The 20,000-nt window shown below is 39.4% G+C and overlaps 3 protein-coding genes across 3 annotated transcripts in view; 2 read left to right on the forward strand and 1 right to left on the reverse strand.

The window, feature by feature from the left end:
* Positions 1-20,000, reverse strand: part of LOC104963762 (forkhead box protein P1-like) — a 924,791-nt gene that overhangs the window by 45,749 nt on the left and 859,042 nt on the right. The window lies entirely within an intron of this gene.
* Positions 8,412-9,958, forward strand: LOC104963763 (apolipoprotein A-IV-like). The gene is made up of 2 exons (XM_010792405.1): positions 8,412-8,512; positions 9,379-9,958. Exons 1-2 carry the CDS (start codon positions 8,412-8,414, stop codon positions 9,956-9,958), a joined length of 681 nt encoding a protein of 226 aa, XP_010790707.1.
* LOC104963750 (serine/arginine repetitive matrix protein 1-like) lies at positions 12,352-16,007 on the forward strand. The gene is made up of 3 exons (XM_010792395.1): positions 12,352-12,399; positions 13,413-14,409; positions 15,829-16,007. Exon 2 carries the CDS (start codon positions 13,432-13,434, stop codon positions 14,392-14,394), a length of 963 nt encoding a protein of 320 aa, XP_010790697.1. The 5' UTR covers positions 12,352-12,399; positions 13,413-13,431; the 3' UTR covers positions 14,395-14,409; positions 15,829-16,007.

Raw genomic sequence — 20,000 nt, forward strand, 5'->3', positions numbered from 1 at the left:
CCACACACACACACACACACACACACACACACACACACACACACACACACACACACACACACACACACACACACACACAAAGTGGTTTCGGCTACACTCTTCTCCCCCGGCACTCTCCCTGGGGTGGCATGTCGGCGTATTCTCAATAAAACACCTTCTTAGCAGTAATAGGCCACTGTTCTCATTTCAACGCTCCCAAAGGCCTCATGATAAATTTAGCAGGCGCACAGTTCAAACTTCTCCTCTCACACACTGTCTTTCTAATCCATTGCCTCTGTGCCTGCGCCATGTAAAATAATTACACATATGTGTCGATGTGATACACACGGGCGTATAGATTTTTTTTCCTTCTTCTTCCATGCTCACATCAATATCCTTGAGCCTTGAACCAGGCGTCCCCTGTGATAGTTTACAGAGCGATTGTGTTCCTGACAGAGTGGATGACATTATATTTCCTGCTTGAGTTAGAGTGAAAGTATGAGTTAATGTCTGGTCTCCGCTCCGGCTCTGGCTAAAGATAACGACTCGCCTCCAATTACAAAGCCTTTCCCGAAAAACACTAACACGGCCAGGGAGTAAAGCTGCGCCGACATGCCAACTGATGTCTCAACTGCTACTACAGAAAGGGGAGGGGAGAAGGGGGAAATGGAAAAACTAGAGTTGTTCCTTTTTCTCGTAATGCTCCGGTGACCTGGACCATTGTCATGAGAAAACAAACAGTGTGTTTCCGTGTGTGTGTGTGTCGAGTAAATCATTGTTTACTGATGGTGGGGAGTCAGCAGGGCAGGTGTGGGACCGATATAAATAACAGCTGCTCCATATAATATCCCCAAGGCTGCAAAAATAACTTTGACTGTAGATCCACAATAGTGACCTTTTTATATCTGTGTATATTATTTCTACAACACCTTCAATCAAGACTTTTTTTTTTAGACTTAAGAACCCACATCTGAGTTTGGTGACCCACTCTCATGCAGTGACATCATTCAGGAGAGTGCTATGTAATTTCTGCAGACACGCAAGGAGCTTTTTGAAGAGGGGGAATCTTTCTATTCTGAAGTCACAACAAAAGTAAGAGTCATCGGCTCTGTTCCTTTAGGGCTGAACATGGAGTTTCACACACTGGTTTTGTTTTACTTCACTTGATGTTTAATGCCATTCAAACTGAGGCAGCAACTCAACTGAGGAATATTCTCATAATTGATTAATCTTTTAGTTAATAATATCTCAAATATCCCAATTCATCCTTTGGGAAAATAGTGAAAAAGGTCCAACACAGTCTGTCAGAACTCAAAAGGAAGTCTGTCAAATTAAGTGATTCCTATTTTCAACATGACACCCATATTACACTGTTATTACACCCATATAACAACCCTATAACAGCTCTATGACACTGGGATTACCCCCATATTATACTCATATTATACCAATGTTACACTGTTATTAAACCCATATAACACCCCTATAACAGCTCACTGTTATTACACCCATATTAAAGCTTATTAGACATTGAGCCTGTCAAATGACAGTATCCACAATGATACGGAATTAATTTAGGTTAGTCTAGAAATCCCTTAAACCAAATACAATTATTTTAAATTAATATAAAAATACATATAAATACAGGAAATACCTATATTTTTGAGGTGGAAAACAGCAGTTTCTGCAATTTGTATGCATTAAACAAATATCTTCACTTTCATATGATGATCAGAATAGTTGGTTCATTTTATTTATCTTGGTCAGATAACGTATCAGTTAGTCGACGAATCATTGCAGCTGTAATTAAAACCGCATTTACTTGACATTTCTTTCTGTTCCATTGTTATAAGTCAAGTGAAACTGTTTCCTTATTTTGACATTGTTGAGTTTTATAAATTGTTGGTGCTGTTTTTTTTAAAGTAGTATTACCATAAAAGGGTATTACGATAGACATGACATGACAGTGAGCTTGTGTACAACCTACAGTACCCATACTGCCTCTGAAACAAGTCATATTACAGCGAATGAGGTTATAACCCTGAAGCACTGAGCAGAGTTACAGTAAGTCACGCCTGAGTCACACCGTTATGGCTTTGGTTATTTACTTTCAATTTCAGTATTCCGCAGCACATTGTTTATTCAGCAGATGTGAACTGTGAATTTGCAAAAATATTTCCTGAGGTGCTGATGCCAGCCGGAGTATAACGGAGCTTGTGTTTCAAAAATGTGTTCCATCTAGTGTGGTTTTTCACTTCAGTCAAAACAAGAACACTTTTGAGTGCTCGTCGATTTGAGGAGGTGGGGGAATTTCTGACTCGACTTAGTTTTATGAGATTGAATCGTCTTCAATCGCAAACTATATTAACACACCGAAACGAAGAACTCAAGTCATTTTAATATTCCATTAGACTATTTTGGAGGGGCTGTGGAGATATAAAAATACGTTGACTCCATTAAATCTCAAGCCACAAATAATCTCTCGACTTTGAGAGGCAATCACAAACATATGTGTTTATAAATACACTGAATTTAACCGGGTACTAGCAACTGTCATGTGGGTGGCTCTTGTCATCACTATTTAAAGAAAACAATCAATGCAGGACACCCACGAATACCATGATAAACTGTTTAGCTGAGCTTCTCTGTGGCATTTTGAAACAGAATTTGTTAGATGGCCCTGTTTCCAACACTAACCAATAATATCGCTCGTGATAATTCCAGTAGGAGTCCTAAAACCCGGGAATGATTTAGGATTTTACTACCTACAGTTCCCTCATCTCAAAGTCAATATTTATTAAACGCACTTGTAGTTAGATGCCTAAAATAAGGTCTGCGGTTAACTATTGCTTTAGAGATTTTCACGTTGTGTTCTATGACATAAAATAGGTGAGTAATTAGCCCACTCATGAAGGTCAGAGGCTTCTATGTGTCATAAAAATTACGGGTTCTAACAAGCATCTAAATGAGACTACTAAACATCATCAGGCGGAACATTAGTAGCCATTAGCTTAGCGCTGGTGATGAGAAGTCATGCGACCGTGATGTAGTTTGTTTATTGCCTGACGTTAGCTTTTTACTTCTGGCGATTGCATTTACGGTTCAAAAATCACAAAGTGGTGTTAATATGAGGAGATTATCCAGTATAACAAAACATGTTAGTCTCGTACGTGTTTGCCAAATAAGCAATAATACAAAGTCCAATGGAAAAACCCCATTTTCTTTGTTAAAGAAGCTCTGGCGATGCTAACTTCGGGGTTACGATTTACCCAGCCCTAACCCTACAGATGAACCCTCTCAATGTTAACTTATTTAATGGTGTAAAATCATATTAAGAGTGGGTGTAACTACATGGATGACTAGGTTGTTATGGTGAACTGTACATTGTCCAACACAAACATAAAACACAACTCTGAACCATGTCCTCATGCAGCTGAAGGCCTTTCTGTCTCTGGATCCCTATCATGCTGTCTGAGACAATATTTCCATTTCCCAATCCTAACAAAAAGTGAAAATGGAATCGGAGGCTGTCAAAAGTGCGCTACGACAACACCCCCGAAGTAAAATGGCATTGTGAGTTTGATGCTGACTTGACTGCACCTTGCATAGCTGTTAGTGTTTATTAATGCTATGGTTGAGTGTGCATCCATCCATCCTTCCACCCCTCCGCAAAAGGGCGTGTGAATCACTCCAAACAACACACGCTTGACATCAAGATATAGTGCCAGAGGATGACACAAAGATACAACACATTTTAGGGGGAAAGTGTGTGTATTTGGGTGGATGACTGAGAGGGGTGGAGGGTTGAGAGGGTTCACTGCTTGAAGGGAAACATCAGGCCTCAAATGAAAAGAGGGTCCTGAAAATGGTAAGTGGCTGCGAGCGCTGTGACTGGAGTCAATTCGACAGTCATCGTCTTGGCTTGGAAAGAGCTCCCAACGCAGCAACCCCCCCCTTCCCTAGTTTCTGCTTGGCTGCGTGGAATTGGGACATATGACTTCATTCTGACAGGATTAACCCAAACCTGGTTTTAATCTATACGGTACACATAATACATTTTTACAATATGACAAGAAAAACAAGCAGCAAAAGAGACGGGGTTTCACGCGAGCACCGATTGGTCGATTGCACTGATCATTCCTGACAGATCGCATCACCTCAAAGCAACGTGCGAGTCAACATGAGGTTTCATTACAGCATCACCTTGAGACTTTTTACAAGCAAAACGAGATCAACTCAGTCTGAGGATCACGCACACTACTGATGAAGTGTGTGATTTGACTTGGAGAGACACTTTCCAGACTGAAAAGGGAAGTCTTGTAGATCTCAACAGTTGCTTTGGCGCACGTGATATGCTTCCCTACGATGTGTGTTGATAAAGCATTAAGTTGTCAAATGTATCTCATTCAGCAGCTGACTACCTAGCCAGCTAATTTCCTAGTCCAACCATGCTTTTTTGCTTTACTTGTCAGAGTAGCAGGCTGGTGGCTAGCTGCAGCAGTTTATCACTCTGCGAAGAATGCTAGCTAGCTAGTTATTGTCTTATTTGACTAAACCTAAATTCATCAAACTCAGTGATAGCAAACACGCAGATTGGCTACTAGTCCACCAGTATTAAAAACTGGAAAATACACATTTTAACCCATAAAATGTCACATACTGTAGATCAGTGGTTCTCAACTGGTCAGGCCTCGGGACCCACTTTTTACTTGGTCAATACATCGCGACCCAACATTTTGAAGCACTCAAATCTATTAAACAAAAAAACATGCTGTAATATATACGCTTTTCAGCATACAATATTAATACAAGTGAAGTACAGTGCATATATCCCTTCTCAGAACTAAAGTATGCTTTTAGAAAAGGTTTAATGAGATGATGGAATCAAAGCTGAACTATAAAAAGGCACACATGCTGAAAACCCAACCCCAGTAGGGGGGTCTGGGGGGATTGTCCCCCAGGAGATTTTTAGAAATACTAACATAAACTATGCATTCTGGTACACTCTGAGAAGAAAATAAATACATCTATTACTACCCGACATATTAATAATATTTTATGCCATTGTTTTTTTTTCACTTTGTTCTGACATCTTGCTGCGAGAAGAGTAAAGAGGAGATAGTCTGTGTGACTTACTTTAAATTGTGGGTAAGGGTAGATAGCTCCCATTGTTCTGTGACCTGTCAATCATCAAACCGGGGGTCATATTTCATTATGTGTTCATTTTTATCTGAAGTTGTACCCATGGATGTATAAAGAAGAGTTCTACCGCAAAGTCATTCTCTATGGGGACTTCCGGCAACAATCTTGATTCTGATTGGCCAGAAGACTCGAAAAAACATCAGCAAAGATATTTTATTGAGAAGATGATCACTACGTGACAGAAGTTTTCAAAACCGTTGATGGTCTCCGGTACTCCCAGTCCAACGCCGAACTGCATGCACAGCGTTAGAAAATAGGGCCTTCAAAATAAAGGTTTGACTTATTAAAGTCCCTGAAAGGAAGGTAGGACGCAGTGAGTAAAGAAATAGTTACTGTCCGGAAGAATAGTAGGTCCCCGTAAGTGATTGACAACGTTGTCCAGAAGTAAAAAGGCCTAACGTCGAAATTACCGCGCGAAGTGGGCACACGGTAGCTTTATCACAGAAGATCGAGTTTTACACCGTTTGCCAGAATTCCATAGGGGTGCCTACATAAGTTGACATAGAAGGTACAATGGTAACCCTTAGTAAAGACGTCCCTCTTTGTACGGGAGGCCGGTGAAACTCTGCAAACTGTCTGTTCAATTGTCTCGTGAACTCTGCAAGTAGAGTACCTCGTAGGTCGTTGCATACACATCGAGCCAGAACGATCTGTCTCACCACACATGTCGATTTGGACTGTGTTTCTGGTTTTTTCTCACGTAAAACAAAGGCCCATTTAAAACCTCTAAAATTTTCTTGTTTTCTCCGGACTCTGTAGTCTTACATAAGAGGTTAAACGGGTTGGAAGACTACCAGAAGAGTGGAATGGTGATAATAGTTTTGGTTAGTAATTTAGGTCTGGATACTCTTTCAAAAATCGGTTCTATATAAACTCGGCCGAATGTACAACCATCCCGCAAAGTTTATCAAACATTGAAGAAATTTACACAACCCGATTGAAAATTGCTTTTCACAAAGCTGGTGTAAAAACCTCTTATACGACTTAACTGAAAAATGGTTCTCGAACGTTTGCTGTACAAAGGGATTTATACAGGGTTTTGTTTATGTTAAAGTTCGTCAGTAATCGGGAAATCGAAACACAACAATTTTGGCAGTCATTGGGTCACATGGTTCGCATTGGTAGGATAGTTACGTTCACCAAGGTTGACCACCCCAGCGCCTGGGCAAAGCTCAACCCAGCGCCTACAGGTTCCTTCTTTTTTTTTTACTTTTTTTTTTAAACCTTAAAGAAAAAAAAAAAAANAGGTGTATATCAGTATGTAGTGTCTCTACTTTAAAGAGTCCTCTCCTGCTGATGTTCAGGTGTATATCAGTATGTAGTGTCTCTACTTTAAAGAGTCCTCTCCTGCTGATGTTCAGGTGTATATCAGTATGTAGTGTCTCTACTTTAAAGAGTCCTCTCCTGCTGATGTTCAGGTGTATATCAGTAAGTAGTGCCTCTACTTTAAAGAGTCCTCTCCAGAGAAACCAGAGCCCAGTCTGCTCTGATTGGTTTGCCGGCCGGCTCTGTTGTGATTGTTCAACCGCTTAAAGATGTCCCGCCCCTTAGCCTATCCGTTACAATGTGTTGAAGTGTTACATAGTGATGTCACCGTGTACAGGAACTTCAGGATGTCAGCCTTTGCAGACCGTTTACATGCACAAAAACCTATATAACACACTGTAGGGAAGGGAAAACCCCAAAAAGCAGAATAGGACCTCTTTAAAATCACACAACCATGACATGCAGTCTCCAATCTTACTAAATATCAATCTAATCTTCACCAAACTTGTAAACCTGACTTCATGCCACATAGCCATCACATGTTCATCGACTCAAACACGTGTCCTGTGTTCGTACGACTTCTAACGAGTCGTTTGAAGTTCGATCACTCCCAGCAAACAGTAGCTTCGTTCCTGCTTTCTCTTCCTCTTAATCCGCCCACTGAGAGCTTTGAAGGCTGAGTGAGTAATTGGAAGAGCTGCGGAGAGTCGGAGCGGCTATACAGTAGGTGAGGCTTCGGCACATTAATCTCTGTGTAATGAAGCGATGTAATCCCCCATAGAGAGGTACCGTAAACCTGCAGAGTGGTATTCTTCAGATGATGCACTCAGAAGGAAAAGTGTGTGTTCTGTGAGAGAGCTGACCTTTCCCTCACTGTTTCACTCGATAGCTATTAAATAAATGTACTGTGTCCAGTGAGAAAGAATCAATATTGATGCTCCACCTGTTCTGTCAATACTTACTGGGTTCTTACATTTACCACATCAGTGCTTAAACTCATGCTGGGAACATTTGAACTCATTGATCTAATAAGTGACACGTGAATTGGGCTCAGAGTAAAACCAATGTGTTAAAAGACAGATGTGAAATGTTGATTATTTGGTTTAAAGTAAAGAAATCCTGTGATAAATACAAGGGCGTTTGCTGAGTGCACACATACACCAAGGCTGTTTCCACAAAGAAATAGTGTGTGGGTGTGTGTGTGTGTGTGTGTGTGTGTGTGTGTGTGTGTGTGTGTGTGTGTGTGTGTGTGTGTGTGTGTGTGTGTGTGTGTGTGTGTGTGTGTGTGTCTTGTTGTTCACATCCACTCATTGAATTGGTTCATCCTTGGCCCAAAATACGAAATGTCTAAAGGAGATTTTGAAGCTGCGAGAGATTTTCTCACAATAAGAAACATTAAAGTGGAAAATGAAGAGATTTCAAGCTTGATCAGGTTTTGCTTGAAAAATGATTATAGCATTTCTTCTTAACCCTCCTATTGTCTTCATGTCCCCCCCCCCTTACTTTGGTGTTCACAGTCAAATTTGACCGGTCCTGTTTTAACTGCTATTACATGAACACAAAAACCATTAATCATCACCAAATGTCATTTAACACCCTTTCAAACTGTACATATTGTATCAGACTACTGGTATACATGAAACACTGCAGTAAATATACAAAGAACAGACACTGAACATGTATTGCGTGTGCCAGGTGTGATCCATGTGGGGGGATGGGCACANAGAAGGGAGTTCCACAGGGCTCTATTTTGGGGCCCTTGCTCTTTATATTATATGCAAACAATATTTGTAATCAGATGCAATATTCTACCTATCATATGTATGCTGATGACACTATTGTATACTCATGTGCTCCTTCTCTGGATATGGCCTTTTCCAATTTAAAATCTGATTGTATCATGCTCGCTGCAGCATGCACTTCTTGACTCCAAACTGCTATTGAACAGTAAGAAAACCAAAGCAATGCTTTTTGCTCCCAAGTCAGCGTCCTCTTGCCCCTCCATTGACACCCTTGATGGCGTCTCCGTTGAGTTTGTCGATACGTACAAATATCTGGGCTTTTGGTTGGACAGAAATCTAAACTTTAAACACCATATTGAAGTTCTTACTAAGAAATTGAAATTCACTCTTGGCTTCCTTTACAGACTTAAATGTAGTTTTTCAACTTCTTCCCGTAAAAGGTTGTTCTCTGGCTTATTCCTGTCCCAGCTGGACTACGGTGATACAATTGATAGATTTGCCTGTCCCACTGTTTTGGCCTAACTTGACCCACTCTACCATGCTGCACTGAGTTATATATAAAATGCACCCTATAGGACTCATCATTACAAACTGTATAGCCTAACTGGATGGTCCTCACTTACTATGCGTAGGATGCAGCATTGGTTTTTATTAATGTATAAAGCCATTTTAAATAAGCTTCCACTGTATATATATATGTGCCATATTTGCTCCAGTTTGTGACTCTTACAACCTCAGATCCAGTGCCTGGATACGGCTCTAGGTTCTTGCGGTTTTGGACTGAGGCTGGAAAAAGGAGTCTTGAAAACTGATGGCAGTTGTCCCTATAGCCTGTTTTAAATTGAAGTTGTCTGAGGTCCTTAACACCAGCTGCTCTTGCAGCAATAAGTAGTTTACCTTACTGTCCAAGTGTGCACAATGTAGTGACTGCATTCCGTCTTTTTGTTTACTTAGTTGTGTTCTCTGTATTTTATATGTCTGTGTTATGTGTAATAATGTGTAACGTTGCAGCCTTCTTGGCCAGGTCAGCATTGTAAATGAGATTTTATCTCAATGCTTTATCTCTGGTTAAATACAAAAATAAAAATAGTGGGTCGTGGTTTAGAGAAATACCAACAAATATATTTTCTTCACTTGACATTGACAGGTTTAAATGTAACAATTTATTCTCCCTCTCTGTGCGTCTCAGTGCCAGGGTCTCTGCGAGTGCCGACACCGTGAATAAGTATGTGGTTGCTATGCGGGCTCAGGTGGCTCCTCTGACCCAGGACTACATGGCTCAGTTTACCCAGGAGGCCGAGCAGCTGAAGGCTCGTCTGGAGAAAGATCTGACCACCGTGAGCACCAGCCTGCAGCCCATTGCCGATGAGATGGTGGCGCAGCTCCAGAGGCAGGTGGAGGAGATGAAGAAGGAGGCTGCCACCTACGCTGAGGCCATGGACCCCCAGGCCCTGAAGGCCGCCCTGCTGCAGAAGAGCCAGGAGATGAGGGAGCAGCTGGACAAGAGCGCGGCCCAGCTGCAGGCCCAGATGGTGCCCTACACCGAGGAGATCAAGGAGAAGATGGAGAAGAGCCTGGAGGAGTTCCAGAGGAGCATGGTCCCCCTCACCCAGACCTTTGAGACCCAGGTGAGCCAGAAGACCCAGGAGATCCAGCAGAACCTGGCCCAGAGAGGAGAGGAGCTGAGGGCCCAGCTGGACGCCAGCGCTCAGGACCTGCAGAGCCAGCTGTCCGTCCTGCTGGAGGCTTTCACCCAGAAGACCCAGTAACAGCCCTCCACCAGCCCCAACACTCCAGATATTTATTTCAAATTCATCCAATGTATATTTTACAAAATAAAAATTGAACAAACAAGTTCCGTCTTTTGGTGTCTTACTTAGGACTCAAGACTGTTTCAGAGTTTTTCACAGAAGAGTGAGTCCTACCAAGACAGTTTAATATTATACAATTAAAGGCACATTTGTAAAGCTGACAGTTGCATGACTCAGTCCATACAATCTGTTTGTGCAAGAGATTAAATATCAAGAGGCACAATAAAACTGTACAACTTTAAGATACTTGAACATTTCCATCTTATGCTACTTAATTAAATTACTTAATTTGACTACTACACGTTAATTCATATTTAGTAAAGATAACATTTTTAATAAGAAATACAAATAAATTATAAACGGATCTTATTCTGCCATAATGTGTTTATACTCTTAGCCATAAGCACTGATAAAGCAACAAATCATTTATAAATATTTGCAAACAATCCCAACTTGTTTACTTGATTGAATCTCTTTTGTACTTTTATTATAATATTGTATTTTAAAATTAGCTTGCAAAGGTGACACAAACCTTTTAGTCATAATTTTGGGAGAGGTGAATAAAGATGTAACTAAAGTTATATATGTGTTCTCATTTGACAAACCAAATTTCACGTCGGGGTGGTTTCATATCATGTATTAAAAGATTGTTGGTTTACATGAGTAGTTGTCTAGATCAGTGGTTCTCAACTGGTCAGGCCTCGGGACCCACTTTTTCCTTAGCCAATAAATCGCGACCCAAATTTTGAACCACTTAAATCTATTCAACAAAAAAATCGTGCTGTAATTTATACGCTTTTCAGCATACATTATTAATTAAAGTGAAGTACAGTGCATATATCCCTTATATCCCTTCACAGAACTAAAGTATGCTTTTAAAAAAGGTTTAATGACATGATGGATTCAAAGCTGAACTGTATAACATTAAAAAGGCACACATGCTGTAAACCCAACCCCAGAAGGGGGTCTCCAGGAGATTTTTAGAAATACTAACATATAAACTACCCATTCTGGTACACTCTGAGAAGAAAATAAAGAGATGTATTACTACCCGACATATTAATAATATTTTATGCCATTGTTTGTTTTTCACATAGTTCTGACAGCTGAACTTGTCTGTGTGAATTGTGGGTAAGGGTAGATAGCCCCCATTGTTCTGTGACCTGTCCATCATCAAACCGGGGGTCATATTTCATTATGTGTTCATTTTTATCTGAAGTTGTACCCATGGATGTAGAAAGAATAGTTCTACCGCAAAGTTATTCTCCGTGGGGACTTCCGGCAACAATCTTGATTCTGATTGGCCAGAAGACTCGAAAAAACATCAGCAAAGATGTTTTATTGAGAAGATGATCACTACGTGACAGAAGTTTTCAAAACCGTTTATGGTCTCCGGTACTTTCAGTCCAACGCCGACTGCATGCACAGCGTTAGAAAATCGGGCCTTCAAAATAAAAACTTTTTTTTCACTCACACATCTGCGACCCACTCGAAACGGGTCCGCGAAATATATATATAACAAAAATTCACAAAATGAACATTATCCTGTACTGAAGAAGACTTGAAATGAGAGATAGCAACCATAAACTCGTTAGGAAAATGCTCACTGAGGTGATTAATCAAGTGAGAAGTACGGTCATTTATAATCTGATTTATTGTAACCACCTGGTGGCCATTACAAAATAAAAATATGCTGGTTTCACGTTTCAGACCCGGAGTTTCCTGCTTGTGCTTTAGCTTAATAAGCCTATAGTTCAGCTAGCTAACATGCTAACAAAAACAATGCGAAATAGACACGTAAAAGGTATTACGTTTACTCTAGTAACCAACTTAGTTTAGCTAGTCAGTATGTCATAATTCATTAACTAAGGATACTGGTTAAGTGAGTTTCTGCAAGTATTTGTTCACAAACCAAAAATATATTATGACAATTCATCCAACAGTTGTCAAGACATTTCACTCAAAACCACAAAATATGGCAAACAGGGGTTGCAAAAATCACTGTCAGTAAAATACAATTAAAGTTTCCAAAAACCTCAATGTGGAAACATGTTCAATCTAAATATCTCTTCTGTTAAAAACTGAGAAAAGTTGGGGACAAAGTTTTCGTATCATTTGGTAAAATACCTCTTACAAATATCTACTTTCCCATGCTGCTCTTACTTCATGGCATTGTGAAAACAGAAGTTAATCAACCATGAAGGGTGTGTGTGGGGGTGTGTGTGTGTGTGTGTGTGTGTGTGTGTGTGTGTGTGTGAGAAATTGGGACTGGGCGTTATTTTGAGGAAGCTGTGGTCAGATGTGAGTGGGGTGGAGAAATTGAGAAACTGAGAAACTGATATGAAGAAAGAGACGAGAGAAAGAGATCAGTTCAGACTGGATGAGACGCGGCTCTGCAGGTAAACAACTATACTTTTAGATATTGGACATCAAGGTATACACATTGTAAACATGCCGTGCTTAAGTATATGGGTATAGCAGTTTGAGGACTACATTTTATAAGAGTTGTAATTCAGTGTAGTTATTTGTAGCTAGCATGTTAGTCGGTGTATACAATCAAGAAGTAGAAACAAACCAGCTACTTTATTCTTGTAATTTAAAATAATACTGTAACTTTTGAGAGAGAGGAAATAACACATCTTCTACTGACAAATTAAAAAAGATGAATTCTTAAATATCACTGCTAGCCTTTCTTGGTCTGCTATGCTAATATTATTTAATGAGCTCTGTTGCATTGTTATTGTTAGCATCTATGCTATTACATGGCTATAAACGAACATAATTGACTCATGTCCAATTGAATTACAGTTATAATACCTGTGGTTTCATAACTGTATTATTGTTATCAGGCTGTTATAAATCAAAGTTTCTACTTAACCCTATGATGAATGCAATATAATGTGTACATAACCCAGAGGGATAAGACATCCTAAAAGTCAACATTGGCTTGTTTCAACTTGTAACTTACGTACCTAACTTATACCAAGTCTTTTTGTTGCTAAAACATATCAAACCTTGCTTAAATGTACGCAATATCTGATCTTCTCCTATACCTATATAGAGGTTTTGTTGCTTTAAAAAATAACTCTTAGTGTGATACATGGCTTTCTAAATGAAAGCACCTATACGTACTGAACCCATACCAAGTATTTTGTTGCTTGAACATATCCAAGTATTTTAATGTACTTATTCTAATGTAGTTCTGTTGTCTTAACGAAATAACTTTTCGTTACATCATAGGAACCGTTGAAGAATACGCTTTTTTAAATCAAGCAGATTGTTTTTATCTGATCAACAATCTCAATGTCCTCCTCTTGTGAAACTGTATTTGAGAAGTGCATAAAGGCGTGTCCTGTTCCTCTTTTCACCACAAACACTGTGTCCTCTCACTTTCAACATGTTTCTTTCACAGTGCTCATTCTTCAAGCCAGATGATGAAATGTCCAGCTGCCGTTGATGCTCCTGCAACTCCCGAGTATGCTAACGGTACCTATGCTAACGGTGAAGCTAATCAGGAGAGAAACTGCACAACAAGACCGACAAATGTCCCAAATAACACCGCGGGGCCCAGACACCGCCCTCCCTCCATCTCCTTCCCTCGTTCTCATCAGAGACGATATTCTGCCGACTTCTGCAGGTGTTCCCCCTCCCCCGTTATCACTTTGAAGAAGAACTTAAAGGAGCCGGACCCCCCTCAGCGTGTCGTCCCCCTCCTCACACCCCAATCAGTGCCCCGTAATCCATCCAAACGCTACTCCTGCCCCCCATTTGCTGTTTTTAGCGTCAAAACTCGCTCTTTGGCCTCTTCGTCCTCATCCTCATCCCCCCCCTCCTCCAACTCGTCCTCCTGCTCCTCTCCTCCACCTGCTGTCCAGACTTCAGTCATCACTGGTCATGATCCATTAGGTTGGAAACTGCGTCCGAAATCGAGCTCCACCTCCCCTCGTGCTAACAGGCTATCTCTGCAAATCCCATTCCCTGTCATTCATCGTGAAGTCCCCGCATCAAACTCTCCATTAACTCCAGATCCATCGACTAAAACCAGACCTCCTCTGCAACCAAGACCAACCCGGAGACGCCACTCCGATTCCTCCGCCTTCCTCACGAAATCTCACCCCTTTGTGACCCTGGAGGAGCTTCGTAACGTTCATCTTCACGCGGTTCTCGCTCGGAGTGAGTCTGACGATGTGTTTAGTGACGGGGGCGAGGAAGAGAAGGTAGAGGAGGTGAAGGCAACGGGCAAAGAACCGCCACCTGTCCCAGAAAAAACTGTCTCGGCGAGACAGATAGCACAGCTGATGGCTCGTTCACACCAACGTAAAGAAATCATTTACAGCAGAGTCCTGAAGACCAAACGAGAGAATTCACACGAGACTGGTGTCTTGTGTGAATGATGGTCCAAAAAACTGGTAAGTACTCGTGAAAATGTACTTTGAATTAGAGACACCTACAAAGACTACAAACTGTATCTTACCTTTAACAATGATCTGCTTAGAGAGGCATGTCAGCCTTTTAGCACAACGTTGCAACTGGCATCAGAAATCCCTTTGTTCGTGTTACAGTGAGGACATTTGAATTGGTGCAGCCTGAATGCTCGAAACACCGGTAAGCACTCAATAAAATCCCCCCATTGTTATGGATGATAATGGATGATAATGGATTATAATGATGATAATGGGAAAACACAGAAACAAGAACTACACATTATGGTGTACCTCTTTCAAAAACCAGTAAAACAGGTATTCTAGCAATTTAGCATTGCATCAGAAATCCTTAATTTGTCCAACTGTCATTTATCATATACTTTGTTAAAGCAAAGATGCAGCAGAGAAAAGTAAAGAAGTAGACTAACATTAGATACAAGAGGCAAGGATACTGTATGTTAATTAAAAACGAACAGTATGGCGTGTGGCGCAGTGGGTTGTGCGTATGTGTTCGAATCAGGGGGTCCAAACCCCACTGCAGTCAGCATGTCGTTGTGTCCCTGAGACACTTCACCCCAAAGTGCTCCTGTGGGGATTGTCCACAGTTTTGAGTCTGTAAGTCACTTTGGATAGAAGAGTCTAACAAGTGACATGTAATGTATATAAGTAACAGCATTTTAAAAGTAGTGAAGTACCAGCTAGTAACATTTACAAATCATAACAAAGTATATATTGGAAATACAATAAAAGACATTTGTAAGAGACAGAATTGAAACTGAAAAAGGCCTCAACTGTTGCAACAAAGGGCTGGAATATCACGAGTTTAAATCCTGAGATTAGATCAAGCTCCAAAAGAACAGGAAACTACACTTCCCATAATGCAACACTACGCAATGTAATATGATACGACTGCAGTGGTACAATCAGAATAAGTCAAACTGTTCTCTTCACACAAACAGTAGATAATGTTCGTCACAAAACTTTCTTTAAAGTTCACAGAAGATGCTATTTTAGACCCATGCAGTGCCTTTGACCCTGATTAGCTTCTGATTGATTGATTTTACCCTCAAGGTTCTTTATTGTCAAACTAACATAGCTAGAGTAATTATGTCGTTGAAAATCTTAGGTCAAAGGCTTCTCCCACAATGCAACACAATAATACAGATAAGCAAAGTGTTAAAGCAATATTAAAGTATATTATATTAAAATCTAATACAAAAGAAAAATAGTTCTAAAAAAAGTGGAATATTGGAATACGAGTCTATATACAAGTTATTGGAATGATATTAGGTAATAGATAAATAATTACTAAGTAGCAGATGAATGTTATGAAATTGTTTCTCTCAGCTGAGAGTAAAGGCGTTACAGTTTCAGTCAACATTGAAATAACTTGCTGTGTTTCAGGAGGACTGCGAGATGATACCAGCTGCTCTGGGGTCAGATCCACGCCCCGATTCCCTGGATAATGAGACTACTAAGTATCAGAAACATGTGTACACATTACGGTATCATTTATATAATAACACTTTATATTAAGGTACACATGTTCACCATCAACTAGTTGTTCATTAACATGCATATTAGCAGTATATTGACTCTTTATTATTAATTATGAAACACTTATTAATGCCTTATTCTACATGACCATATTCTACAAGTACTATATTAAGAGTTCGTCCTCAATAACCCTCTAATCAGTGCTTATTCATTGTAAGTAAGGACGTTGTTGTACATGAGTTTGGGTCTTAATATGCTCAATATGGGTGTAATATGCTCTCATAATAACATCCAACACATATGGTCTATTCTTATGACATGAAACTATAAGTGTTAATTGTGTCAAAATGACGTATTTCTAACTCAGAATATGTTCCCTATTTTAAAGTGAAGTCTTGTTCATGACCAATAAGCTAGTGAGTTTGACCTCATACTAGTTGATGGTGAATATGTGCACCTTAATCCAAAGTGTTACTAAGTTTTTATACTTAAATATCTCAAATGTCTACGGCTAAAGAGACAGAGCATCAGTATTGATCCTCTCCTCAATACTTTCCTGTTGAATATTTGCTGTAAATATCCGGCTTGTTTTGCAGACTTTGCATGTTTTTACATTTTGACCTGACTAATGAGAATAGGTTCAGACAGACTAATGTGTGTTTTGAGCATTAATGCATGTAAATATGTTTCTAGGAGACAATGTCTTCATAGCATTTAAGTAGGAGTGTACCTTTAATATGAATATGTGCCAAATGAATTTGAAATAGAGCTTTTACTCCTTATAAAATATATAGAATACACTTCTTGAGTCTGTCTTGAGCTATACATGTCATTCTTTGTGATTTCTTATTGATGATTAACCTGTTAATAGATGATCAAAGCCTTGCAATGCCAGGAGCCATGTGAGGGCTGATGCTCTTTGTATAAAGTTTCTGAAGAATCATTCATTCGTCTTTTGCTTGGTTTATCAGCAATTCTCATGGTCTGATGTTATGATCATGCATGCATGCACACACACACACCCACACTGAAACCACACACACACACACTGAAACCACACCCACACTGAAACCACACACACACACACTGAAACCACACACACACTGAAACCACACGTCCATACACACACACCTACACACACACACCTACTGAAACCACACGTCCATACACACACACACCACACACACACAGAAACCACACGTCCACACACACACACACACACACACACACACACACACAACACACACACACACACACACACACACACACACACACACACAACAATATCAAAACAATATCAGTCTCACAGCCAAAAACCCCTCGCCACAACACGCGTGTTTTTACAGCAGTAACACCGGGGGAAATATGCAATCAGGAGACGTGAAAGGGTCCAAAAAAAATACTAAATACGTCTAAACACGAAAAAGCAGCAAAAGAAAGAAATTGTTTTAATTTGTGTTGCCTTCGAAGGTTTGCCGACACATTGCAGAAATTAATAAGCCTAATATTAAGGATTTATGTATTTTAATTGCATATAAAATGTCCTTCCATAAAACGACTAATAATCTTGTGTTTTGATGACACAATAACCAGGTTTATATCATATATATATATAGGTTTATATATTTAAAAAAAGTCTGTTTATGAGTCAATAACGACACGCATGTTGAAATAGAAACATATTAAATACTAAACTAATATTTCAATGGTTTCAAAGGAGCTCTGGTTTTTCTAATCATTAAAGAGATACTTGAGTGAGTTCTTTTTTATTATCTAGGCCGGGTAGAGATAACATTATTATCTCTTTTTCATGATTATGCTGAGGTTTTTTTATTTGTAATTTGAGCCTGAAAAGTAATCACCGGCATGAGGATGATATGAGTTAAAAAAAAAAGAAGAAGAAATCTCAACTCAAGGTCCAATTTTTCAGATCTTTAAACTGAATCTGGGACAGGATGTAAATTCAACTTTATTAAACTTTGCCTGCAGTTTCATAATAACATTTTAAAATATGTGAAATATCTGGTCATATTTCAGCAGGAGATATGGAATCTAAATCTATAAGAGTGTAAGTTATACATGAAGAGAAATACAGGAGTTTGGTAGAATCTGGGTTCAGTCCACACACACACACACACACACACACACACACACACACACACACACACACACACACACACTCTCTCTCTCNGCTGGAAACCCAACCCCAGCAGGGGGTCCGGGGGGATTCTCCCCCAGGAGATTTTTAGAAATACTAACATATAAACTACGCATTCTGGTACACTCTGAGAAGAAAATAAATACATCTATTACTACCCGACATATTAATAATATTTTATGCCATTGTTTGTTTTTCACTTTGTTCTGACAGCTTGCTGCTCCACACAGAGAGAAGAGCAAAGAGGAGAGTCTATGTGAAGTACTTTGTGGGTAAGGGTAGATAGCCCCCATTGTTCTGTGACCTGTCAATCATCAGACCGGGGGTCATAGTTCATTATGTGTTCATTTGTATCTGAAGTTGTACCCATGGATGTATAAAGAATAGTTCTACCGCAAAGTTATTCTCCGTGGGGACTTCCGGCAACACTCTTGATTCTGATTGTCCAGAAGACTCGAAAAAACATCAGCAAAGATGTTTTATTGAGAAGATGATCACTACGTGACAGAAGACCGTTTATGGTCTCCAGTACTTCCATGCACAGCGTTAGAAAATCGGGCCTTCAAAATAAAAGTTTTTCTTTTTCAATTTTTCTTTTCTTCACTCACATCCACGACCCACTTTTGGGCCGCGACCCACCAGTTGAGAACCACTGATCTAAATACATGTTTTTAATAACATTTTAATATTTAAACTTAAGCATTAAAAAAAACCATTACAAATATTATAATCTTTACGAAACATAAAGATATTTTATTTTTCGTTTTAAATATTTGCATTTTTTCAGGACATAAAATATTCTTAAAGAACATCTTTAAAATGTTAATAATTTCAAAATCAAGACATTTATCTGTTTCTTCTTCATTTAAAGAGTTTAATAACATCATGTTCACTTCAGGTGTTATATTGAGTTAGTGAGATGTCACTGAAGGGTACACTTTAATCTTTATTAGTTAAAGATCTTTAAATAATTAACTGTGATGTGTCTCTCAGCTTCTTTAATAATAATTGAATAAAAACCGTTTCTAAATTCAAGAAACGGCTTTTATTCCTGAACATTATTCCTGAACATATATAAATAAAGATTATTTATTATAAAGTCTTCTGTAATCAGAGACAGAACCTGCGCGCGCAGCTCAAACGGGCTTAAAGATAATATCTAAACTTCATATTAAAATTCAAACTTGCCTCACTGCACTTCCGCGTTGCTGCTCAGTGTCGCGTGCTGTTCGTCCTGCGCGATGACGCAAATTCCCGCGGGAAGAAACTCAAATAAAAAAAGTTCTTAATTATTAAAGTTAATATAATTAAAAACGTTGAAGTCTGTCGGAGCGTTTGTGAACGAGCTCTGCTCTTTGTTTTGCTTCCGGTTTGGTTCAGCTGACTCAGCGCTGCCGACACTTCCGTCCAGGAAATGACGTCTTTAGGAGGAGGTCCTTATATCCCATTAAATGGAGTTTAAAAAGTACTCAGATCACATATATTAATACATTAATATACAAATATATAAATATATATTTCTGCTGCTTTCTGTAATAAATGCATAATATTTTATATTCTTCATGATGTTTGTTTTCTACTGTAGATGTATACATATATATAAAATAAACAGCAGATATAGATAAATATATATCTGCTGTTTATTTTATTGTTCAAACTTTATTCCACCTCCTAAATGCTGTAACAGATCAATAAATAATATTTATTTAAAGGTCCCATGTCATGGCCATTTCCACTGATCATAGTTCCATTGTTGAGGTCTACTCAATAGATTCACATTGTTCAATGTTCCAAACTCACATTGGTTTCTCATCCAGCATCTCTGTATAGTATGTGTATTCACTCTCTGTCCTACACGGCTTGTTGGAGCTCCTGCCCCCCCCCTCCCTGTGAGCCCACCGTGCTCTGATTGGTCAGCTCG

The sequence above is a fragment of the Notothenia coriiceps genome, unplaced genomic scaffold (assembly GCF_000735185.1).
Source record: "Notothenia coriiceps isolate Sejong01 unplaced genomic scaffold, NC01 NC01_scaffold00036400, whole genome shotgun sequence".
NCBI classification, from domain to species: Eukaryota; Metazoa; Chordata; class Actinopteri; order Perciformes; family Nototheniidae; genus Notothenia; species Notothenia coriiceps.